The sequence below is a fragment of the Aplysia californica genome, unplaced genomic scaffold (assembly GCF_000002075.1).
Source record: "Aplysia californica isolate F4 #8 unplaced genomic scaffold, AplCal3.0 scaffold00591, whole genome shotgun sequence".
NCBI classification, from domain to species: domain Eukaryota; kingdom Metazoa; phylum Mollusca; class Gastropoda; order Aplysiida; family Aplysiidae; genus Aplysia; species Aplysia californica.
In genome coordinates, this window is record NW_004797861.1 from 266,190 (window position 1) to 292,707 (window position 26,518).

Genomic DNA, 26,518 nt, shown 5'->3' on the forward strand with positions numbered 1-26,518 from the left:
GAGAGAGAGAGAGAGAGAGAGAGAGAGAGAGAGGGTGGGTGGGGTAATTTTCTTTTATTGTGTACTTTTCTCTGAACTAGTGAAAGGGAGGTAGGCCTACATGCGCAAGAGGGGTTGTGTGAAAAAATGAAGAGGTCACTACTATATTCTCGAAACATTTTCATCTGATTACTGATTTTACTTTATGACGTTTCAAGGCCCCACGTCCCGCCTCACGGGTCTGTGATGTAACAGTTAGGCTCTTCGCCATAGCACACAGGAGGCCTGAATTCGATTCTCGAGTCGGGAAGTTTTTCTTATCAAGTACTGTATTTCTATCTTCCACTAGGAAGTTGTATACTACTCATTCCAAGATGTCTCCGATTGGCTGGCTGAAGCAGCTTGACTCTCACATGATTTAACCGGTGTCGATAAGGGCATAAACAACAACAACAACAATAACAATAACAACAATAACACTACTACTAAAATACAATAATAATAGCAGTCCTGGCCTATTGAGAAAAAGACTTCCTGTTGGACCATCATAAAAACCAGGATGGATACGTTATATTAAAAGAAAAGCTAAATATGCATACACACTCCTAAAGATATCGACCATGTTATACTAAATTTCCGTCCACAGGTTTCTGGGAGGTGATGGTCCACTCTCTTCAGAACCCACGGACAGGTTTCCCTTGTGGCTACGTTGACGGCTGCAGACCGGAAGGCGAATCAGATGCCGAGGAGTACCTATGGAGCAACTTCCTCCACTCGTACGAAACGAACCGCGCTCCTTTCGGCCTGAATATGCACGCTGCCTGGTTTGCCACTCCAGAGTACATGACGGCGATGGGCAAGTTCATTGATCGTCTGCTGACGACACCTGATGTGTATATTGTGAACGTGAGGCAAATGTTGGAGTGGATGAAAAACCCAGTGCCAGTGTCGGAGATAAAAAACTTCGCTCCTTGGGGATGTCCAGGGGTAACCACGCCACGACCTACTAGAAAGCCGACGACAAGAAGACCCACAACGACAACCTCTATCCCTAAACCAACAACCACCGCGGGAAGACGTCCTTACTGGTACAGGCAGCCCACAAAAGGTTCCCTCACTTACCCCGTGAAGGGGGTCGAGAACACACAAGATACAAACCGTACACCTGTCGATAACCGCGGGTCTGACAGTGGAAGAGTCTTGCCATGGGTACGTGAACACGGCTGGCGTGCGGCGACATCGACAAGGAGTCCTGCTTCCAGCTGGAACAGTAACGTAAACCAACAGAATAATGACGGGGCCCAATGTGTGCAAGACGTCAATTGTCACTTGCCTGACTGCTTGTGTCGGTCAGTCACCCCACCACCCCACTTGAGCACCACAGGAACCCCACAGATCATCTACCTCGCCATTGGCACTGAAGTCGATGGAAACTCTTATGCTTCGCTGTTACAGCTTTTCTCGGGTGACAGAAAAAATCCCAACGGTTGTCCTATCTCTGGTACAATCTTTGTCCCCTCTGACGGAAACTACCCGCCATATATCCAAGCTCTGAAGTCTAACGGCGTCCATGTCGCTCTGCGAGGCGGCTCCTACGAGGGCTGGTTTTATGGAGATGCGATGAGGAGAAGAGTCGCCCAAGTAATCCATAGCATCAAACCTGACGCGTCCTCTAAGGCCGGCTGGCGAGGTTATGCAAATTTGGCACCCAACGATGACGTCTTCCGCACACTGACAGAACAAAACATTCCCTACGACAGCTCAATTGTCAGCGGTAATTCTGACTTGCCTTGGCCGTATACACTCGACTTCGGCCTCGGAGACCAGTGCGCAGAACGTCCGAGCACTTGCCCGAAAGGACGCTATCCTGGGCTGTGGGAAGTCCCGGTCACGCCCTTGGTTGTTCCACGTAGCGCCGGCCACTACTCCGGCGGGGGTGTGTCCTCATCCACCTGCGCGTTCCCAGATACATGTCCCGGCACGATCAACTCCGAGTCCTTCATGAAAGAACTGTTGAATAGGAATTTCATGCGTCACTACAACGGCAACCGTGCACCCTTTGGGATCAACCTCCAAGACTCGTGGTTCATGAACACAGACAACCAGGCTAGTCTCAGAGGACTCTTCGCCTTTCTAGACGATGCGTTAGCTAAACATGACGTCGCTGTGCTATCCATCGAGCAAATGCTGGATTGGGTCGCCAGTGGTGACAACAATATAATGAACCTAAAATGTTAATGTCTACAACAAATCTCTCTTTCCATGTTAGAGTATAGAAGATGCTCTGCAACTGGTAGTATTTCTAAGAGAAACGTTTTTGATGAGTTGGAATAATTCTGGATGAGAATTGATATTCTCTCTTTCTGAAGGGATGAAATAAAAACGGTTTTCTTAGCAAGCTTCATGAGTCGAGCAACGACGGTAAAACATTTGTTCCGCAACCAGAACAACTCTAATAGTTGTCTTTCTTACATAGCCTTGAGTATTTTATTACAATAAAGCAGAATTGCTTTTTTGCTGCGTTTGTCATCTTGAAAAGTGTCCCACTGATATAGATAAAGGAAGATAAACTTTCATAGAAACATGGAGAGTGAGGACGCACCAAGAACAATAATATTATGTACGCGAACTCAGACGTGAAATATTAAAAAAAACAAACAAAAAAAACAAAAACAACAACAACAACAAACAAACAACAAACCCCCAAAAGGAAGGAGACACACATCAGAAGGACAACGAGGTGTGGAACAACACACTTCGAGACCCAGTTACTAAACCAACATGTCACGCACAGTTGCCCATTTTCAGAAATGCGACTTCAGACATTACAGAGGTCCAATCATGTGCCATTTAAATTTCCAAAGATAAGTAGCAAAGAGGAGATGTAGTGTAAATAATCTTTACAAACAAAAAAGTAGCAAATTCTAGAAAAGTCTATACCGTATGTAAAAATCATTTCACCTAATAATTGCAAAAAGTGGGAAGTTATTTCTGGCAAGTCAGTTTCTCATCTCTTCCTATAGACGGTTAAAATGACAAACCTGCAAATGAAACAAAGCGAAACTCGATTCATTTTCAACCAGAGAAATCAATAATTTCGTTAATGTGGCAAAAGTAGGAAATGAGATACAAAATCAAATAAGAATAATCTTTCCAAACTACAATGGTGACGTTAAGTAAGAAAATACGAGATGAAACTGTCTAGTCTAGATGGCTGGTTGTGTTAAATCTAAATTCCGTGGTTGCTGGAGAGTTAACATGATCAAAGGAACTTTTCCTAAATATTGTTGTGCAACCTAGGACTGTAAATAGCCTACAGGTGAAGAAAAATGGCCATCGCTCACCTGTGTGTTCCATGTGGTCTTCACATTTTGTCGAACTCACTCACTCAGTTGTCGCCGAAAGGCTGAATGCCTTTTTAGTTAGACATGATTAAAGTGTTTGGAAGTAGCTGATCTATCTACACTTAGGTGTAGGCTAACTACTGTCGATTTTTATTAAAGAATTGCCAGTGAATGAACATCAAGCAGGCAAGAGGATGGGAAGAAGGGAACTGCTAATTCTACTAGATGCTGAATAAAATACGGTAGACGATTTTTTCTCCTCCCCCTGTTCTTTTTCGTCATCATCCCCAGCATCCAGCCCAACTCACTCACACACACACACACACACACACGCACACACACACACACACCCACCCAGTGGCACAACCAGACACCCACACAGATAAATACAAACACTCACTAAAAGTCATACCCACTAATATTATATTTACACGCAAACATTCACACGCACACTCACACACACATGCACACACACACATACACAGACACACACACACACACAACCAAAAGAACCCATTTTCCCGAACACATTCGCCCTTTTTTTCGCCCTCACACACGAAAGCATACCCACAATACGACAAAATACTCCGAACATTAATTTGTAAAACGTTGAAATGGACCCCCAACGTCTCCTCCCCCCCCCAAAAAAAACAACAACAACAACCCCCCAACAAAAACAAAAGAGAAAAAAAAACTTTTAAAAGAGTTCCCCCCCCCCCCCCCCCATTAAAAATGTGGGGGTGGAGATCTCGTTTGTAGCCGAGAACCGGCGACGCAATTCTTGCGAAACCCATTTGTTCTCCCTTTCTACGTTTCCCACCCCTACTACCACCCTACACCCAGAAAGCAACAACAAAATAAAACATATAGAACAAACAAACAAACAAACAGATACATCAACAGCAACAACGAAAACCACGCTTGATTATTTTTCTTTTTCATCAACATGAACCCATTTCCTTCTTTTTTAAAGTGACAATTTGATTTCTCTCGTTTACTATTAAAGAACCAATTTTTGGGAACATTCACGTGTTTCGTGTTATTTTCTTGAAGATTCTGTAGCCAAAGGATACCAAAAAAATATTGAAAACATCTACAGGCGTAACATCGTGCCAGAGACATCGCAAGTTTGTGGATTAAAACCCCGTCAGTGGCTTGTTATTGTGTCCTTGGGAAAGGCACTTTACACGAGTAGGTAAATGGCAAACGATCTTGTCTGTTGGCATAATCGGCTGCTTGTACTGTGTGCTTTCCAGAATCCAAACATGTTTCTAAGTGGTCAAGGCAAAGAATCTTTACATCTTTGGTCTAGGGTCCGCTGGGGTAATGAGAGTTGTAGAGCGAGAAGAGCTTGCTGTAGAGCAGGCATGGGTAAGCATGTCAATGTCACCGCAGACCGGATTAAGCGATTCCGAATATCTGGCCGGCCAAAGCAGTACATGTAGAACATATCCAGCAGACTCAGATATCTCAGTTGATATTGTGTTAGGACTTCCCTGCGGATGACCCTGGTTCGAATCCTCAATTTCTAAAACTTGGTTTGTGTTGTGTGGGGATTTTTAAGGCTTTCACTTTCAACCCAGTTGATTTGTCCGGTTGGAGATGTACTTCAAATTCGGACTCACTGCCTCTGAAATGATCTAGAAGTGTTAAGAAGGGCCCTAAACACATATCATGATATGCAGAATTGAGCTAGGGCCAGAATATCATTGGCCTACCGGCGATAGGGTAGCCTTATTGTTCGGCTGTTCATCATTGCATGCCAAAGATGCAAGTTATTTAATTAATTTTATCGAGAAAGTAGGATGCAATATTTGACCTTATAAAAATCGTCACTGGTGCTGATAAAAACATTAAATTTTGTTTCGCGTCGGAAATAATTTCTTGCACTCTTTTTACGTCTATTCTTTGCACTCAAGAGAAAAAAAAATACAGTGTAATCTGAAACTGACAGTAAGATGCTATGCTAATAATATCATCACATCAATTCCTATGACTTTTTGTTAAAAATACGGCAGCTCAAACCTAAATAGAGTATTGAACCCTCTATAGTTCTGTGGTGGGATACAGCAGTTCAACAAAAAGATTCTACTACTGGATAAAACAGACTTCTTCAAGCAGGAATCAAACTCATGTCTCTTGCACGAGAGTGTGAATAGGTTAGTTAGTACCTCACAGACACTGATACTCGACCCCTGGAAAATAATATATTTATGTATAAGACGAATTAGAGGCTAGAGAGACCTTTAGCAGATGATGTCAGGGAGGCCATTTCTTTCAGATGAATTTCTCACGCGCGTCTTTTTTGTACAATACGATACAGACTATATCCATCATAAATACACGTGCAAATAGTGTACACTTGCAAAGTCTCCTATTCTCTGACAACTGGAGACTCCTCTGCAAATGCATGTGTTTATCATAATATATATAAAACTACCCACGCCTGCGGAGTAATGGTTTGAGTCCTCAGCTGTGCATGCAGAAGACTTAAGTTCAGTTCTCAAGAAGGGAAGTTTCTTAAAAACTATCTCCCATGTGTCCCTACCAAGAATGCTTTATCCCACTTCCAACAGGCTGGCTCAAACAGGCCGGGCCAAAACAGTGGGGCCTCCTTATGATCTAATTGTGTGATGGGGGCAAGAAACATTTCACAATAAATTTAATCATCAATCAATCATATTATATTAAATCAATATTATTTTGTTCAATTGCTTCTTATTCTTAGTTTTTTTTAAAAGCCTAATTGTGATTGCATTATAGCGCCTAAAGGCATACTACAGGGACCATCTCTCTAAAAGATTAATTCTTATTAGCTATTGCTTGAAACTACTGAAAAAAAAGCAGTATTCATAACACAGTCTACTATATTACTAGAGACAAAAAAAATGACATATCTACAACAACAACAACTACAACAACAAAGCAGAAAATAAAGGCAAAAGTTTGTAGTATGGTGTCAGTAATATTTTCTATTTATTTTTGTCATAGTTTCAAACATTTTGAGTCATGGTCCAATAATTTATTCTGTTATCACATGTCCAAAGGTATATGTACACATACTTGCGCATCTTCCTATGGGAGGAGGAGGGCTCAGTAGCACAGCCGTACTGTGGCGACCATCAGGTATACACACAACCATAGAGGCAGGGATGGGGGGAACACAACGAAGCAGTAACATTCGCAGGGAAGGGAAAAGGGGGAGGGGTGGGGTGGGAAGGTGTTTTCTTCTCCTTTCTCCTCTGACAATATGATGACAGCAAATACAAAGTTTGGTGGAGGATTCAGTTCAGAAATGCGCACAGGAGAACAGCAAGTTGTACAACAATAACAACAACAACAACAACAAGACCAAAGGAAAGTGTAAACAAGTTTGTTGAAAAATAAACATTACAAAATTTGAATACAAAGGGGGTTCAGTGTGGGTCTTCCACTGTCACAGCTTGCTTATAATATGTCTATGAATTTGGTTCTAGCCAGTTTTTACGATTAGTCGTGTGGTGTTTTTACATGAATGAAACTGCATACATACACACACACACACACACATGCCTACACTCAATACAATAAAACCACTGTGTTTCAAATAAAACAAGTGCACCACATGAAAATGAAACCCACAATATATTCATTTCACACAATATTCGAATAGCAATATCAATAAAAAAAACTGAATATAATATGAAACTTAGAAAGTTGGTATAGCCTTCATCCAGTATTTCGCATGCAATCAGTCAAAAAGTTCCACTCAAATCGATAAAGCATTGTAAGACCAAGAATCTTTTGACTCAAAGTAGCAAGAGTCATCATGCAGACTAGGGAGAAACCCTCACATTCTTTTACAATGGCCTCAGAGGTTGAAAAAGGAACAAAGAGATAAGGTAAGCAGAGCTCTACTTTTTCCATATCTTCACAGTAATTACATATTGGCCCAAGTTTGCTGAACTGGAAAAACTTCAACACAGTGCTTACCTAAGTCAACCTTAAAACTACAGCAAAAGTGAAAAAGTCCCAAAATTCTATTTATAGTACAAGAAAAGAAACCCTGCTATACTGGTAATACAAAACAGTTAACAGGCTGTTTTACCATACCAACTTCCTGAATCTAAGGGAGCAGATTTTATGTTTGAGACCTAATGATAACCCTTTCTCTACCAAGCCTTATCTAGAATCCTAACTGAATAGCCAAAAACTGCTTTGGCCTAGGCAAAATGAGGACTATAAAGAGTATGTAGAAATTTCAGAGAAGTGCCCTCGCTCAACAACATACCAAATCCAGGGCAGTGGTGGTAGCTCTCCTGAAAAGTTCACTGTTCCTAATGTCCTTTTTCCTGACTTAACACAGCACCTAAAAGTCAAACCAACGGAAGGTTTTTTCTAACTTCATTCACAGCTGCTCTCTTCCATCTCATTCACACTGAACACATTTTATAGAAAATGTTGAGATAACCACTGATGACCAAGTGTGCATTGACACACATAGAGATAATTAGTATGAGCAAGTTTAGAAAGAAAACAATAATACGTTATAAATAAAAATTGGGCGATTTAAATCCCCACAAAGAAAACCACTAAAATTAGTGCGGTTACTGTATGGGTAGATAAACGACTTAGAGATTAAAATGGAAACATGACTCAATACACTGTTAAAAAAAATCACTTCATTATATAAATCACAACAACAGAAACAACAGAGAACAACAGACCCGCGAGTTACTCAAGAGAAATCCGGATGGCGAGTTGGGTACATCATCATGACAAGCAAACAATTTTAGAACAATTTGAATGCAGCGGCATGGAATGGGTAGAGAGTATACATAAAGGAATGAAAATACATGAGCTGTAAGTGGGGGAAAATCATACAACAGGTTCTGCACCACTGCTTAGAGAGCTTTGGTATACATGCTTGCCATTCAACTGGTCAGCACTGCGTATAGACAACAAAAATGGTTCGTTTCATCCTGTCAGGGTTAATGCCACAATAGCCAGAAAATAGGTCATCTAGGAGACAAAAAAACCTCTTGGCCTATATGCCAAGGAACCAAGCCCTGGGAAGGTGTTTGAGTAAAGAGGAAGAGAGGCTCACTGCACTCTGGATTGAATTTCCACCTTTTACGTAAGAGTCTGAAATTTCAAAATGAATTTCTACCCAAAACTGAAAAATGCTCTAGTAGGTGCAAACAATCAAAAGAAACGTAGGAAATGGCTTTGTGAACATTGAAGGGCGTTATGTCCTAGTAGAAAAATAGTACATATAATTTATGTATACAAATCAAGCCTGTTGGGCTCAAGAACTTCTATTCAACTTCCCCTGTAATCTAGTTATAGAATCACAGAAAAAGGAGACCATGCAAATCAGTCTTCAAAACCACCAGTGCTGCAGTAACGACTGACACGGAAAATATGGTTTTTAAAGAAGTTGACACATATTAAATATGCAGTAACAAAATACAAAAAACAAACATATTAAATTGTATTGGAAAGAGCCCTTTGTATAAAACAAACAAAAAAAGCAACAAAAAAGATGGAGGCTGCTTTGCCATCTAATCTCTGTGTCTCATTCTGTGTAGCAGACAACAAACTTGACCAACAGTCTGAGCAAGGTGTTTGATTGCCAGAAGAGTCCAGGCTTTTCTCATCCTACCTTGAATATCTATACTTTCAACTCAACTCTTGTTTCCTTAAAGTAAGACTACATTCTCTGCTTTTGAAATGACCTACATTTTGTCAAATGCACAGGTCAACTTGAATAAAAGCAAAAAATAAAAAATAAAGGGTGCTCAATATCTCACTTGAAGCTTCATACATGTAGATATCTTGGAGAGTTGAGAGAAAACCATGTAATGCAAACCCCCCCCCCCCAGATGTCAGCTTTGCTGCCTAGAACTTACACCTATGAGAAAATAGTGGAAGTAAAAAAACGACAGAAAACCAGAATAGAAAAGTGGAGCTAAAAACCATCATACTGTGGTTAAAACTTATCATCAGCTTCTTCACAATTTTAAATGATCCCTTACTTCCAAAGGAGTCAAACTAGAACATATGACTGCTCTAAAATAAAAACAGTGTACCTTAAAAACTATTGAAAAACAATACCGTGCCCTTATAGTAGTGGGGGGTATTTTTTCAGACCTATCTTGGAAACTGAACCCTCAAGTAAAACCTTTTTGCAAGGAGAAGTGTTACAGAGAATCATCTTTACTTTAAAAAGCAACATGAATTTTTAAAATAAAAATCCAACATTAACAAGGTAAGGATGGCAATATTGAAAAACAACTTTCATAAAACAACGAAAATTATTTGTGTTTTCCTACCAAATCTATTCACATTTGGTAAACTGATAGATATACTCAAAACAAACTTGTGTGTTGTTGGGCTCTTGAATATTGGGACTAGGAAAAAAGTTATAGGCAGATAAAGTAGCCTATCTCCCCCCTTCACACTTCAAAATGTGATTACCCAATCATCCATTATAACTCAATAACAAATGCATCTATCCACCAGTAGGCTACAATGTTAGGCAATGATGCACACGACAAGTTAAACAAATATAACTGGAATAAAATACAAAATAAAAAGTAGATGAAAAAAGGGACCATGTTTTATCAACTTACTTATACCATTTCTGCTCTACCCTAGAGTTTTAAAAGACAATTTAAGGTAAAAATGTGCACTCTCCAGATTTTCTCAGAGCTAGTTTTAGGCTCAGATGAGAGCCCAGGTACCATAATTTGCCCCCAAAGTGTCCATTTCAAAAGCCCCCCCCCCCACACACACACACCTATCCCCCCTTTAGGAAAACAAAAACAAATCCCTATCCCCTTTTCCATCAGACCTAGACGGCAAGATGACCGTCACCTAGTTTGTAAAGAACTTGTTCAACGACTGCCCACCAATCGTTAAAAATATTTTTTCATGCCATCTAATACCAGCTGAACACTCATACCAAAGGCGTGACTGTATGAGAGAGGGGAAACAACCCTCAGCATCACCTGGAGGGCCCATTACTTTTCTTGTTTATGTTTAAATAAATCAAAACCAGAAAGAACTCTGGTCTAGTTACCATAAAGCAGTAACTGTTTGTCTTTCTGCTTAAAATAAGCACATACTTTATTTCCAACCATCCTATTCTAAAATCTGTTTGCTGGAAGACCAACAAATAAAGCAGCATTGCAAGTTGATTGATCTTTTACTCATGTGTTTACTGAACAGAGCACAGAATGAATCATGATCTGATATCTTCTTTCTGTTTTCGTGAAAAAAATAATGTCCACTGAAAAAAGTGGATGCTATAAAAGAGAAGAAGAGGTAAATCTGTACCAGATTTTTGTTTGAATAGCAGAAGGTACCTATTTGTAAGTTGTTATGTGTGTCCATGATAAACAAATAGTAAAACTGGGAAACATACTGCACACTCAAACGAAGCAAAATTCTACATTTCCTCGCTTTCTCAGTTTTAAGAAAAAAAAAGGAAGAAAAATGTGGATTCATTTTTCATTCTCTGCCTCCCTAAAAATTGAGACTCTCAAATGTGACACAATTGCTGCTTTCGCTCTTTCATTCTTAACCCCTTCATGATCCATAATGATTGACATAACTGTTCGTCATTTTTTCTAATATTTGAAGGAGCCAAGATGCTGCTGTGACATACAGCGTTCATCATGCCTTGCAAAGCGTGTGGACCATTACGAAGAATGCTGTCTATCAGAGGTTGCATTCTGCATACTGGTTCTATTAGATGCATTTCGTAAAACATATAATCGCAGATTCACATTCAGCTATATTTTTTTCAGTACAAAGAAACCTTTTTCCTTTAAGAGATACTTAGTACTGTTTACAAACCAGGTCTAATCATAGGCAACTGACTACTTAATCTAGAGCAACTCTTTTCCCCTATCCCAAACTGTGCCCAGTGAAGCATGAACTGACCCTGTGTCTTAAAGTAAGGGGATAAAACTGAAGTCTTTATGAAAAACATGAGCAAACATGGAAACTGGAAATCTTCACAGCACAAGAGACTGTATCTGCTGAAAGGAAAATTTTACTTTTATCTAATGCTCCTCTAAATCTCTGAAAAATAAGATGGAAAAGTGTCAATCTCTCTCTCACTCTCTCTCTCTCTCTATATATATATAAATTTCGGACTGTGAAGGATACGATAAATTGTGTTTCTGGTTATTGTTGAAGCCTACAATCCTGCAGTACAATACAAACTCGATGGCAGACACTTGATCCTTGTCAGGTCACCGGGAACAGAAAGAAATGTATCAGGTAGAACGGGAAAAATTCCAAACCTTCTTTGGTTCAACCTTAAAACAATGTTGGTCAAGTTTGAAACAACTAGTCATTTCGATCAACAAAACAGATCTGAAGACACACCATACTGTACTATAACTTTCCTTTTGCTTTTCAACCCTCCCTGCCCCATCCCTGTTCCAGTCATTTTACCATTTGCTTCATTCAGACATAAGCTGTTATACAATTTTTAATTGCAAAATGAGGATGCCAGTGGCTTTACAATGAGCACTGCCTTTACCATGCTGCAGAAAGAGAACAGGTTAAGGTTTCTCCACTATTATTGATGTGGTCTTTGGTCTGAGAAGGAACAAAAGTAAAAGCCAGGATGTAAATAGAACCTGACCAAAGCCCAGAGTGCACTAATTAGAGTTCCATGACAGATGAAAAGAAACATGGGCCAAGCAAAAGAAACATAGAAATAATACAATACATGTAAAGATTGGTGTATTTGAAAGCCAATATTCTGACTAGAATAGGGTTTTAAGAAAAGTGACTAAAGGGTAAATAATTATACATTTGCTGTAATAACATGGTAAAGGGAATAGTATAAAGATATTGAAACAAAAACACAAAAACAAATAACAAAGCTCCAATCCAGAAATTAAGACACACTACAATTTAGTTTGCTGTTCAAGAATGCACAAGACTACATTGGTTTTGTTAGTATTGGCACTTTTAATTGGCATATGGCTCAGATTATTTGTCATTAATTCAGGTTAAATTTTTCTTGAGACAAACTTCAGAAAGGTACCCATGGCATGCATTTTAAAAGAAAAGAGCATCACATATAGTACTTCGAAATATATATCCTCTTCATCTTTGAAATTTTATCATCTCCTTCCTTTACCACTTTCCTTAGAAATATAATAAATATAAGAAACTAAACCTGCAAAAACATGCAAATCAGGATGACAGAAAAGCTTTAGGGCAGACCTATGTTGTGAGGCATGCTGACAAAATTAGTTACTTGCCGATGTCGCAGTCCACGAGTGGAGATGTCAGCCAAAAATCAACACATCAAATTTGTAGATTTTCAACTAATACCATTTTCTTTAAGGTAAAATGTCTTTTTTCATTTCATACAATTAATTGTTCAAACCTAACCCATAATTCTGACATAACTTGTCCATAGGGCTAAAATCTGTGAAGTAATTTATTTTGTGAGCCCGCCTCACTCTGTCTGACTAGGTGACAAACTGATCTCCTACAAAGCCTGTTCAAAGAATGGTTTATTCACGCACATTAAAGCCATTTTTGTTCTAGAATATAACGAGTTGGATTCTAAATTTCATATCACTCTCAACCCAATGTGGGTCAATAAAGAAGCGAGGCCTCTATATGACATCCACAGGATAAGTAATAAAACGTTTCAATGTATTTGAACTTAAACAAGCTGCAATACAGGTACCTCCATGACAGTGTGAGGAGTACAATGTAATTGTTATTATCAACCCAAAAGCCTTTGAGCTTTGGCCTTTGGTTCAATGCCACATTATAGTGGGCACAGGTCTTCAAACGTTCCTTATAACAGTTCAGGGATTTGTATACGTTTTGGACAGGCGAAAGGAGCTGTTCTCGTATGTCTGACAGGTATGGGGGTACAAGAAGAGTTTGGTAAATCACCAAGCAAGTGAGATAATAGATTTTCTGAACAGATCTTGTCCAGATGACAGCTTAGTGGTACGAGCAGAGTTCAGAATGTTATGTTCATTTTTAGATTGGGAGGGTGGGGTGAGGGGAGAGGACTAGTCTCGTCCTTTTTGTTGGGGGTTTTATATTTTTCAGAGTTTGTCCTCTTCATAGGGCCATACACTGACTTGCAAGGCAGATCCCTTGTTCACATAGAGAATACAGAGTAAAAGTAGAGAACATGTCGCTGACAAACGGGAATGAGAGTGAGTATTTTGTGTCGGGGAACGCTTACCCTTCGGAAGCAAAGACATTATCAAGACATCAAATACATTCATACATCATCTTCATCTAATCCATTCTCAAAAGATACAACCAAAATGAAAACTTTTTCAAGTCCCTTACACACAATAAGCACAAAAATGGTAGTGGTGAGGGTGTTGGTGAACTTCACTGAACATGGCGGCAGTATCTTCGCTTGTAAAAACAAACAACAGAAAAACCCATCAACAATTACAACAACAAAACGTGGAATGATTAAATTGGTAAGAAGTAAAGTCACAAGGTCCCATCAATAAAAATGAGGTTAAACTTTTTAATGGGATGACTCCGAAAAATGACATGTGTGCAACGAAGAATGCCTGGAGAGTCTGTTCTTCCATCAGCATCAGGAAAAGTGAGAAGCTGGAAAGGAAAGAGTTTATGCAAATCAATGGCACACTGAAAAAACAAGCTTTCCAGTAATCATAAAATAGCATGAAATAAATTTCAACGGCAGATCAACTTTCAAGAGAGGGAAGCATATTGCAGTGGACCTCCCAAAGTTTTTGGGGGTGGAGTGAGGGGAGTGGGGGGAACAAACTTGCTCGTGCACAAACAACAAAAGTACAAAATGCATAATAAAATATCAAACTCAAGAAACGGAAACAGCCATCACTAAAGAGAGGGGAAAATATAAAACTTTGCAGAAATAAAAAAGGCTTGGATACAAGCAAATAAATGTAAACGTTTGAGCAGTTTCTTGCCGGGTTTCATCGTGGTTGGGAGAAAGGCCATAAAACTGCACTGATTACAAACAGATCCAAGAAACAAAACAGTAATTTTAGCAAGCTCCCAAACCCTTGAAAAAGCTACAGCTACTGGGTTGGAAGATATTCGCTCCATCAAAGTGAAACCAAAGTATACAGGGATAAAAGGAAGCTATATCTCCTGCTGTAAGCTTCCACTCCATGACCATCACAGACAGAACTGCCTATCTGATCTCAAACACTTTCATCAAGAGAAGGAAGAATGATAGCTTTTGTTGAGTGTCTCATGGCTTTGGCAAACAAACTTACCACCATTCTTTCATTTGTGTTTTTACTTTCTTATCCTAATAGGCCATCAGAATTCAAGTGTGATGACAAGCTTCTCTCTGCAACAGTCAGTGAGAACATATCAGAGATAAAAAGTAGAGGAAAAAATACTTTTCGAAAACAATGTGAAGTCAGGAAAAGAAAGCTACTGGATTGAAACTCTCATCTTTTGAGTGAAAAAAAAAAAGAGCAAAAGATTCTATTACAAGGCTGGCCTCCTGTCACTTTGACAAAAAAAAAAGGTTACTTCCAACATTCTGTGGCATCCTCAGTATGAGGCAGAAGCCAATGTATATTTTTTCAAGCACAACAAATGACCCCCATCAACAGTTCAGATGTTGGCGGGGGCAGGCTGCTTCCACTTTGCCAGCCAGGGTTAATTCCAGCTGTCCCAACAGAAAGGCGGAGATATTCAATTACATATTGAGGGAATTGAACTCGAGTCCTTTATGTGCTAGACAAAGAGCCTAGCCATGATATTACAATGCTGGTTACAAATCATTTAACTTTCCTAAACATGTTTGATATTAATGCAGCAGTAAAATTTCTAGACACAACTTGGTCTTTTTCACTGCTTTTAAACTGATTAGAATGTTAAGGAGCATGCTGGATATCGCATTATTTCTTGAATATTCCCATGAACATTTGAAATTACTATTTACTCAAGATTCAACCACTAATCCCTTGTAAAGTTCAAAAGTGAAAAAAGTTATGTGTAAAAATATAAATCTACAGCTTTACAGACAACAGATTTAGGAAATGTATTTTACATAGTTACTGCGAACACATATGCCACACCCAGTGACATTCCACATAATGAACAACCCTTTCCAGTGATAATGTTATCCAGAAAAGTTTGAAGGAGCACTTTTACCGACTCACATAACTTCAATCCTAGCCAATATATAGGATCTTAAAAACCTCTACCCAAAGAACAGAAAATCTTAATCCTGGGATTCATGACAGGATTAACAAAACTCAAGAAGTTTAAGATTCAAATATTCCAAACCAAATTCAAAATGTGCAACACATCGAGGCTGGTCATTTAGAATTTACAGGGCTGAGTGGAAAAGGTACCAACAATTTAATCAATTCAAGAAATTACACTTTTAAGCTTTAATAATTGAATTGTCTTCAAAGTTCAGAGACTTGCTTTTCTTTACAGAACTTTCCAAATGCATTGGCTAGAGTGTGATGCCATCACTTTTTTATCTTTACAAAAGTGCATTTGGATAGTTTTTACTGACTTTTGGAAACTTTCAGATATTTTACTATATCACCCTCTCTTTGGTTCAATCAAAATTTTCAAGAGGACATTTCTTTCACTTCAGGACCATAATAACAAATCTTTTGTACTTCCCTGCAAGTGACTTCACCTTTTACCATTGCAGGAACGAAAAGGAAGCAAAACTCATCCCCATGCACTAAAATAATAGGAACTATTTTGGAAATAGTAAGATAGGGAACCTGCTTGATCAGTAGGCTGACGCCTGACACCCACCATTCTGCTTCACAAGCTCTGAATTCTGCTTACTTCGTTGCTTATGACCTCAGACTCTACTGCAGTGATAAAAAAGCCATCAATATGAATAAAATAATGTGAGTCTTCTATGACTTGTATGTCAATAGGCCTACTAATCACAGACAGATAAGACTCAAAGCCCTCCTATTCTGCCTGTTTCAGTATGAGCATAGTATTAGCTTCTACTAAGACAAAGAAAGATGTGAAAACTTACTCTTATGAAAAAAAGAATAACTCATGACAGAAGAAATAAATACACAACCGGAACTGATGGAAACTAATGACAACACTTGGGTATTGGTGACTTGACAAACCCACAGCCGCATCAGTAGGTTCTTCCAAAGACCAGAAGCCTTGATGACAGTACTGGACAGCAATTGCTGGTGAGTAGTGTGGAGTCCTCCGTCAAAAGTTCTGTCACCACGATAACCACCAGCAGAGAAGCCAGATTTTTCCGTGCGACCAGCGCAGTAATCCAGCACAAAATCCCCCGAGACCTACCACTGCTGTGGAGGTGTGACCACAAAGTCCAGGGAGCTCATCCTTTTCCTACAAACCAATCGAGGAACCATCAACTTCTTTGTGTCTGCCACTGTCATCTCTCTGTACCTCTCTGTTACAGAGCAAGTATTTCCTTCCCAGAGAAGTTGGAACTTAGCGGAAAAAAAACACCATGCTGAAGGTGAAGTAATCCTCATGATGGGTTGGAAATAACGGACAACCGAGACTGTTTGGGCTCTATCTCAAGAGAAGCTTTGTACGTCTGCTCCTCATCCAAGAGCCGGCTTGGGTCCAGCAGGTAACTTGTAACCTGGAACAAAGAAAACAAACCAATTAAATCTTATTATTTTGAAAAAGAGCACTAAAACTGAACAAGTAAAAGAAAGCAGGAAATACATTTTCCTTTATTCACTCCAATTTTGTTCGTTTTGTTTAAGAAAGGAGAGTTTCTTGTAACTTTTTGCCCATGTCATGGTTCATGAGACAAGTGGAAAAGCAGATTTTGTTTAACAACCTAATACATGAACCTAAAATTGCAGAGTAATGAGATTATCTCATATTATTATCCTAAGTAATTCTCAAACTTCATTGTGCATCTGACTTCAAACACAGAAAAACTATTTACACTCTATCTTGAGCACTATTACAACATTTGCAGCAGAAAGCATGGCATTGTGGACTGGGGTGTCTGTGGACTGTCTGCCCACCCTGAGAAGAGGCCATTCATGTTGAGGATAGGAGGGTACTAGGAGTTTTCAAGAGACTGGAAAGACCTAACTGCCCTGTGACCGTGTAATTCCGGTAGGGTTCACGTTGCCCATTCCCCGCCACCAATGGCTACTGGCTAAGGTTTTCGACTCTTTCATGAGGTATTGGCCAAGTGGGGAAGCCATTGGATCGTCACGTCCTGGGTCGTTGTGCCTTTACTAAGAGGTTTCACGGCCAGAAAGCAAGTTAGGCATTCTGCTCGGTCCATCTCCTGCACCCAGACACTCTCAAACTGGCTGGGCAGCAGAAAGCATCAAGTCTTACCCGTGGATGATGTTCAATTTTGTAGGAGGTTTGCTGGAACAGGCGGATTTCTCTTATCACATGAGCAATCTGAGGAAAAGGGTGTGAATAAAGCTGTTGTGGTATCCAGTTTGTTCCAAAATGCCACCTAAAATTGTTTTGTCCTGATCTCATTCAAAGCAAAAAATATACATACGCAGTACCCTGAAATTTCTGAGACTTCAATTAAAACTTAACTTTTAGGGCTTCTTATGCCTTCCATTTGACCAAATTATGACATGCTAAAATTACCCCCCTGTATTGCAATTAAAAATTCAGAAGAAATGCAGTTCAGTGTACTTCTACATATGGATATGTAGCCATAAAAGTCAAAGCCATAACTTGACAACAGTATTCAAGGAGTTACTAATATTTAGTACTTATCACGACACGATGTTGGGAGACCTACAAGAAATATGACTTAAATAATAATTGACAGCCTTTTACAGCTCACATTCAATGAGAGAGAGCCCAATCTCTTATACAATATCAAAAACAAAAATGTACGCACCCACACAATTGTTTGTTAGAGGCAAAGTACATGAATACATATTCCCTCACTCTCTTTAATCAAGAACTCTCATCTTTTCACCCAGTTTCCCTTCTTTTGCCACTCACCTATAGGACACACTCATACACAAGTAAACAAACCGGTGCACACATCATGCGCAAACACCTGTGCACACACGGCACAGAGGAATGATAAAAATGCCTCAGTGACTTATTTGTTCTGTGGACACGTCACATTTTCCCTCCCCCCAAATTACAGCTATATGCATTTTTATGATCCTTACTGGAGGCAGGCATGTACTGTTTCTACCCTTCAGATGGCGGTATACAGCACCAAAAAAAAAAATGAAAATGAACAGTATACAGCACCAAAAAAAAAAATGAAAATGAACAATCTTTTGCTCCAACCACAGAGCTCAACAGTCTGTAACTCATGGCCCACCTCTGTAAAAAAAAGTCAGATGAGCACCATATCCTCAAGCTAATACCCCCCCCCCCCCCAACAAACATGAAAAAGCATATATAAAGAAGGCTTCATGGCCCATGGGGTTATGCCTTATGGTATGGCCAGCAAAATTTTTTGCTTGGCGTTTTGAGAAACTTTCGGTATTACAATTTGAGTACCAAGTTATGAAAAAACAACAATTGTATTTGACATTTGAAATAAAAGAAAATTAAGAAAACCACTTTTAAAACAATTCTGAGCTTTACTTGATTACCTATGTGTGAATGCTTTGTTACATGTCAAACTCAGAATACAAAACAAAATTCTTGAAAGGTGAGCTACACATATAGACTTGAGCGAAAAAATCAGGTCTTACCATTCTCATTTTTGAAAAGTTGACAAGTCCATCCTCTGTAACATTTGGAGTGCCTTCTTCGATGAATGACAGATCAGTGAGGTACATGCCCAAGTATGGGATGCAAGGAGGGTCACACCTATTGCAAAGACAAAATGACAGTAGCTTGCAACATACATCAGCTATTATTAAGTCTGAGGTTGAATTTTTAGGTACTTTTCCAAACAGTGCAGATAACAGCCTAAACATACTTGAAGAGATTCAAAATCAGTCAAATTAACATATCTTAGGTACTTGAACAAAAGAGACGATCGTTTAATTCTTGTAGAAGTGTGACACTATGTATGACTCGGACTGTTATGAGCAAGCACCAGTGCACTTGGTTCTTCATCATGGCACAGAATCTAACACAAAAAACACAGTGTAATATGAGAAAAATTTGAACTCAACGTGGACATCAACGATGAACTTCAATCTGCAGGTCAACTTCATGACTAACAGCTGCAGAAAAGGCATGTCTGCTCTCATCCCCTTCCATAACACAAGACAACAGAATATCCACAAACTATGCTAGAGTAGAACTAAACTAGACAAGAAACAACACAACTTTGATCACAAAAACTCAGAACAGCTGTCACTTGTTGATCACGCATCAGCTTCTTGCCGACCGTTGCCCACCTACCAGCATATGTCCTTGTAATCAAGGACACCTTGTCAACCTAACATTTGCCTTAGTCTAATGGGTTTTTTTTAAGGGTAAAGTGGCACTGAGCGACTACAAGGGTTCAGTGCAAAGAGGATGTTAAAGCTAGATGGCTGCATGTGATGTAATGACGTAAACTGTCCGGGTCTGGTAGTTTTTCTCCACATATTCTTCAGGTAGTGGTTTGTTTAGTCAAAATTTAAAAAAATCGAAAAACTGAATAAAAATTGTAACCATGCCGCCAACTTTGTAATGATGGGCAAACCTGGAAAGGGCTTGTGTTGGCATATCGATTCAGAGAAAATAACTGCAGCAACAGAAATAAAAAAAAGGAAAAACGACATCCCTGCAAAATGTGGTAAAAGAAAAGTACAGCCCTCCATTTTGAACTACATGACCTAGTGCGCAATATACAGGGTCACTGAGGTAGTCAAGGTCAGACTAGTTATTTCTCTGATGGGGTGCGATTGTTGTGTTATATGAAGACGTATGCGGTTATACTTTACTTTCCTATGTTCTGCAGTCTTCTCACCTGTGCAATGCATCCCTCATGTTCTTGAAACGGCCCTCAGAGGAAACCAATGTCTGTAGCCTTTCAATCATTTGTTTGGTCTGGAAATGCAAGAAGAAACAAATAGAGGTACAAACTACCAACCTTACAGTACTCCTTGAGGCACATGAAACAGAAAGTCCATCAATATTAGATGCTTTTAAAAAAATTGCATAAATAAACAAATATTTCATTTCTGAGATCAAAGCAAATCAAACTTTGATGTTCATCACCTGAAAAACTGACATGGTTGATGAGGGCAAATGTGTAAATGCTTAGGAATTCTGTGTCAGAGTGACAGAATAGTGTTTAGCTATTGCTCAACACAAGAACAAAAATGTGCAAATACCACTTATTTCAACCATGAAAAGACATTCCTGTCAGTAAACCAATCTTCAACATAAAGTTCATTTCTGCTTGCAGCATACTTCGTTCTGGACAAGATCTGAATCCATATTTCCTATTCTAGTAAAATATACATAACTCAGCACACTATAATCTTACTTGTTTAGACAGCTTCTCACTGGTTTTCTTCAGCCTGTACACAGAGCTATTTACAAAAGCAGCACAGATCTGGAGTACTCCATTGTAGTTTTGCATGCAGCGGCAGATGTCAGCAATGGCTGCCCACTTTTCGATGCAAGCCACGCGGTCTTGTAAGTTTGAGCGACCAACAATGTCCGACACAACTAATCGGCTGACCTGTGAGCAAATCACAAGATAATAATATTAATTGCAATGCTATGAAATGAAGTGGCACTGTAGTCTTATAGAGAATTTTCACATTTACATCATATTTAAGAACATGACAAAGTATTACCACACTATAAGCTCCATACAATACGGACTTGAGGCAAATGAAGGTATGATAGTTTTCTTAATATCATATCAGTGTAAAAATGAAAACACACACACCTACTGAGAAAGTAATCTTTAAATTAGAAAAAATCAAATTTTGCATAACCTACGTATTTTGAAAAAGGAAATGAATCTCAAAGACATATCTAATTGAGCAACATAGTAATGTGTTGAAAGACAAGGATCGATATGTTATCATTTACTTTTGAAGGAAGCAGTTCAATAAATTTTCCGTTATTTTTGTTGTTTTCTTCGATTGCTGACAATATAACCAAACTCAGATGCATGACAAACCTCGTTGAATCTTTTGCTGACATGGAGAACATGCTGAGCTTTATGGCATTTATCTGGCTTCATCCAAGCCTGGCTTAGCAATTCTCTGGAGAAGGTTAAAAAGTTAGAAAGAACAAATGAATTAATGATAACAAAAACGCAAGCGAGGCAAAAAAGCTCATGCGGGATCATAAGCATAAGATGCTCTATAACAGAAAGAACTAGAATATCAGGAAAATACAAAGGCCTAATAAACCACATGGGCCCTCATCACAGGACGTAAAATGTGGGAGTCTTCTACCAATCACAATGTCATCAACTTTACAAAATAAGCAAATATATTTTAGTTGTCACGTGGAAACTTCAACATAATAATGGCCACATTTTGCCAGGTGCCTCCTAGGATGACACTGACACTAATAAGAAGCCCTAGAAGAAACATACCAGGTCTCATATACTCATAAAACTGTTGGACCTAAAAATTGATGAGATACTAAAGCAAATCAGTTAAATAAAGACTCACATGTCTGTTGAAAGACAGTCTTTCAATGCTATAAAACAAAGCTAGAGTATACGTAGAAACTACAAACTGATTAAACTAAGGTACAACCTGCTAGAAAAACCCTCAACCATTTGATCACGAACACCCCACCCCCCCAAAAAAAAACGACAAATATCAACATATCAATGGTGTATAAACTCAGTCTTGCCAAATCTGCATATGCTTTCTTTAAAGTAGACAAAAAAACAACTCCTGTCTGGTTTGCTCATTTTACTTCAAATATGAACTGAAATTTGAGAGTTATTCTAGTACATCTGTTCTAATTCTGAGATTCTTAAAAGTAAAATCACACAAAATCTTTGAACAGGCACAAGAAAATATTTTTAAAAACAGAATCTCAGAGTTGACAAGTTTGCATCTGAAACCATCGACATCCTCCAAGCAACTTACTCGCTTCTTATTGCAATAAAGATTTGGTGGTCAAGATATGTTAACTGCTCTGCTATATCCAGAGCTGACAGGGAGTCCGAGTTGTCTTTCGATGGTGACTGAGGACAAATTAAAAAAATCAGCGTAAGTACACATCCATATTTAATTTATCCAACAATGTTTATTTTACTTACAGAGCCAAAAAACTGGAGGAGCAAAATGTAACCACAATTTTAGATATACAAAATGTGTCATGACACATAGGAATCTGGCGCTTGTCAGTTTTGGGGATTTGGAGCTATTGGTATCATCTTAAAGCTATTCCTCTGTTTTGCTTTTGATGAAAAAATACCCCCCTGTGTGGAATAAAAGTCGAGATATTTGCGATTAAAGGAGGTAGGGAGGTTGCCTACTGTCAGAGGTAATATTAGTGAGAAAATAGCCGCCGAAATTTGGTGACACCCAAGTTTGAGTGGTCTTGGAAACTGCAAGTTTACATTTTTTGTGTCTTTCATCAACAATCTTCAGTAAAATCTACTCAAATATCTTATTAAATAAAAGGTGATGAACCATAAAAATAAACTCGATAAAAATTGTCCAATGCCACACAAACTATCTAGACTATCTATTTTAAAAAATCATGAGATACACAAACGTCAGCGAGAATAATTAAAGCATAATAAAAGGTATTCAACATCCCATTAACAAAAAAACTAAAAAAACCTGTCGATTCTTCTGTCTTTAGCTAAGTCCAGTGGTCTCTTTCCTTTTGATCTATTGAATTGTCAAGTCAAGCAAAACCCCTCATCAAAGTGGGGTTAGCCCCTGAAATGAACTATTTGTTTGTTTGTTCAAGTAAAGACAAGCAAAGCGACACAATAATGGTCATTTAGTGCAACAATGTACACAGATACATTGAAAAAAGAAAAGTGGAACCTATAAGTGGTGCCTTCCAACCATCCACTGACCAATTTGTATTGAGGGCATTGAATCAATACAAAAACAAACACTGCTAATGCAGCTGAAAAGTAACAAGTACTTTTGATTTGCAATATGATAATAAGACACACTTTATTGATCCTCTATTTGAAGAAAACAACAATATGCTTTCATATATCCTGCAACCTGCCACGACCATTTCATGTGTTTCTGATCTAATGATTAACCCTTGGCCTAAGCTGCTCCAGTTCAGCTGGCATGCTTTGAGCTCAGGGCTAGACTCTTGAACTGGCACACGGCATAGCTTGGTCGTTTACAATCATAACAAAAGGTCTACTGCAGCCACCCAATCCATGAAATAATTTATATTCAGGTTTTATTTTTATACCAAAGAGTATTCATTTCAACTCAGTTCGGGCTTATATCATGCCGATAGGTTAAATAGAGGTTGAATTATGGGGAAATATATGATGGGTGGCTTGGAGGAAAATTGGACAACAGAATTGGCTGTGTACAAATTCTAGAACAGCCTTCTATGAAGAAGAAAAAAAATCATCTCACAGAAGGGGGCATGAGGAGTTGAGCCAGGTCAACACGCTTCTCTGGTGAGGGTTCCTTGCTGATGGTGCGCAGGATAGAGGCGGCAGCCTTGTGCTCCGCAGGGAGCAGGTTCGTGTTGACAACCATCTCTTCCAGCAGATCCACCACCTGGGCCTTGAGCTCAGGGTCAGACTCAAAATCCTGGGGGGAAAGGGGAGGGGGGAAGGGGATTGGGATAATAAGATCAATTGATAAAGGTATGTGAGTATTGTATCAGGCACTAACTAGACATTTCATATTTTTTAAAAGTCGCAAAATTGTATATATTTAATGTCCCTTTCAACACTGCAAGGTTAATTAGGAGGTAGGAACTCCAAAAAAAAGGCCATCTCCAATATGGGTGGAGAACGTTCACCCAGTATTTCAGAAGACTAAAAATGAAACTACAAGATTAAGACTTTCAAAAGAGGCAGCAGTATGCCAGGAAGTGCTGTGATACAGGGAAATGAAACATGAACAATAGCAACCTCTATTTCAAATGTTTTGTGACCTGGGACTTGATAACAATAGTACTTTAAAAAAAAAAAGGGCATTCTTCTGTATAAAAGGCCAAATTAGGCTTTTTTTTTGTGAACAGCCCGCTGGGCTAGCCTTAAACTTTCCTCCTTTCACCATTATGGCCTGATTTTATACTCTTGAGTATAGCCCCATCAGAAACCCCCAACAGAAAAACAGTGCATGATACCTGTAATCAAGAAAAATGTTTTGCTACAACTTAGTATGTATGTTAGATGTTTCTGGAGCTAAACACTCTCGTAGAGAACACCCACATTACATATTTTTGACAACAAATTTTCCAGTTCCCCACATATCAACCTGTATGACCAGCTTCGTTTTTCTTTTAAAAATAAATAACTTATCCAACCCACTTCTGGGACAAATTATCAAAGCATATACAGTGACAGTCCCTCCAAAAAAACTTCCTTAAAAGCTTTTTCCCCATTTCATCATTTTGTTACCAGTATCATGTTCTGAAATATCGAGGTAAAATAATTCATAACCTGAAGTAACTTTACAACCAAATGTAAGTCTATGTCAACAAATTTTTCCAGACAAAGCAGACACTGACAAATGAGTCTTCAGGTCATTACTAATATACAAGTCTTTGCTGACAGATTATGGAAAACAAAAAATTTTCTTCATCTGTACAGTGAAATTTGTAACCTTAAAACAGTATTTTTCTATCTCAGGACCACCCATCCTAAATAAAACAAATCGAACTGCAAAGGAGCATATCTCATAACATGAGCTGTGGTACACACTACTGGATAACTGCTGATCAATGTTTAAAAAAAGGGCCAACATAAAAGACCCAGCTCAAGAAAAAGGAAACAATTTTTTCCTCCACCTTCATGCAAGAAAATAAATATTGGCCTACTTATGATTACAACAATCCATACATTAAACATGCAGATGGTAAAACTACTCTTTAAAGAGTTTCCACTTTCTATTTCATAAAATTCCATATCAAACTAGATCTATCTTTAAAACAATGATTAGTACTTAAAGCTGCAAATGAAACTCTATGCTGATGCATGAATATAGAGAATTATGCAACACCATTCAACAGTGGTGAAAACATTCATGCACCTCAAGATTCCAATTGAACCAACAACCTACCAAAGTACAATCAGTATCAATCATTGTCATAAATCTAAGATATTATACTATTTATTTTCTTTATTCAGTGTCCAAATTACCACCACATACACTTTAGTGCAAAAGTATATCAATGTATAAATCATAAAATATGTGGGGGAAGGAGGAAGTGAAAAAGAAAAAAATATACACCACTCAAAGGTAAACATGCAATTGAACCCAGAACAAAAATGGAAAAATCCATATATAAGCTCACAGATCCAGACATGCACACACAACAGAGAAGACATTTTGCAACACTATGAACATTCTGTATTTAACAAAATAAAAATAATCTTGGGGCAGGGGATAATAACAAGCATGGCATTGGTTGATACATAATGTCTGCTCAACTACAGAGCATGTATTACAGTGTTTTATCAGCCTTTCACACACAGACAAGATTGAACAAGCACATAATTCTAAAGAAACCTGCCAAGGAGTATGTAACACCAATGTTAGTCCAACTTCACTGGTTCCCTGTGAAAGTACACATTCAGTACGAGATAGCTGTCCTTCGTTTTAAGTGTGTCAACAATATTGTCCCAGCTGAGTTTAGTTTTAGTAGAGGTTTTACGGCGCTCGCAACTGCATAAGGTCATATGAGCGCCAGAAGATTAGAGGTGTTACAAGAGAGTAACAAACATAAAAAAAGAAGAAGGGGGGATAAGGACGATAAATATTTGATAGGAAAGAAGAAGCAAACCACACCAGAGCACCCACCAACCACCCACTGTCCCAGCTTATCTTTGCAACATGGTCATCGATTTAGGACCACCTCCGCCTCTAAGACTGGCCCCAAAAAAGACTGTTAAAACACGCCTAAAGTAAAAGTCAAAGACTTGGAGGGAGAGTTTTTGCCCCATCACGCTCCCTCCGTGTGGAACGCATTACCAGCACACCTACAGGATGCCACATCTTTATCAAAATTTCAATCGCGCGGGCGCGTGTGTGCAATTGTTTGTGGGAGAGACAGAAAGAGACAGAGAGAAAGAAAGAGAGAGAGAGAGAGAGAAAGAGAGAGAGAGAGAGAGAGAG

At 38.8% G+C, this 26,518-nt stretch overlaps 2 protein-coding genes across 2 annotated transcripts in view; one reads left to right on the forward strand and one right to left on the reverse strand.

The window, feature by feature from the left end:
- LOC101850596 overlaps positions 1-4,346 on the forward strand; it is a 12,659-nt gene extending 8,313 nt beyond the window's left edge. Inside the window, exon 5 of the mRNA XM_005107310.3 lies at positions 626-4,346. Within this exon, the coding sequence (XP_005107367.1) occupies positions 626-2,217 (1,592 nt within the window). The 3' untranslated portion in view covers positions 2,218-4,346. The remainder of the gene's footprint in view (positions 1-625) is intronic.
- Positions 4,347-6,275: 1,929 nt separating this feature from the next.
- Positions 6,276-26,518, reverse strand: part of LOC101851437 (ras-specific guanine nucleotide-releasing factor 2) — a gene marked incomplete in the record, with an annotated part of 169,876 nt that continues 149,633 nt past the window's right edge. The window contains 8 exon segments of the mRNA XM_013087478.2: positions 6,276-16,938; positions 17,661-17,729; positions 19,010-19,127; positions 20,224-20,303; positions 20,746-20,943; positions 21,394-21,478; positions 22,325-22,422; positions 23,804-23,983. Of these exon segments, the coding sequence (XP_012942932.1) occupies positions 16,822-16,938; positions 17,661-17,729; positions 19,010-19,127; positions 20,224-20,303; positions 20,746-20,943; positions 21,394-21,478; positions 22,325-22,422; positions 23,804-23,983 (945 nt within the window).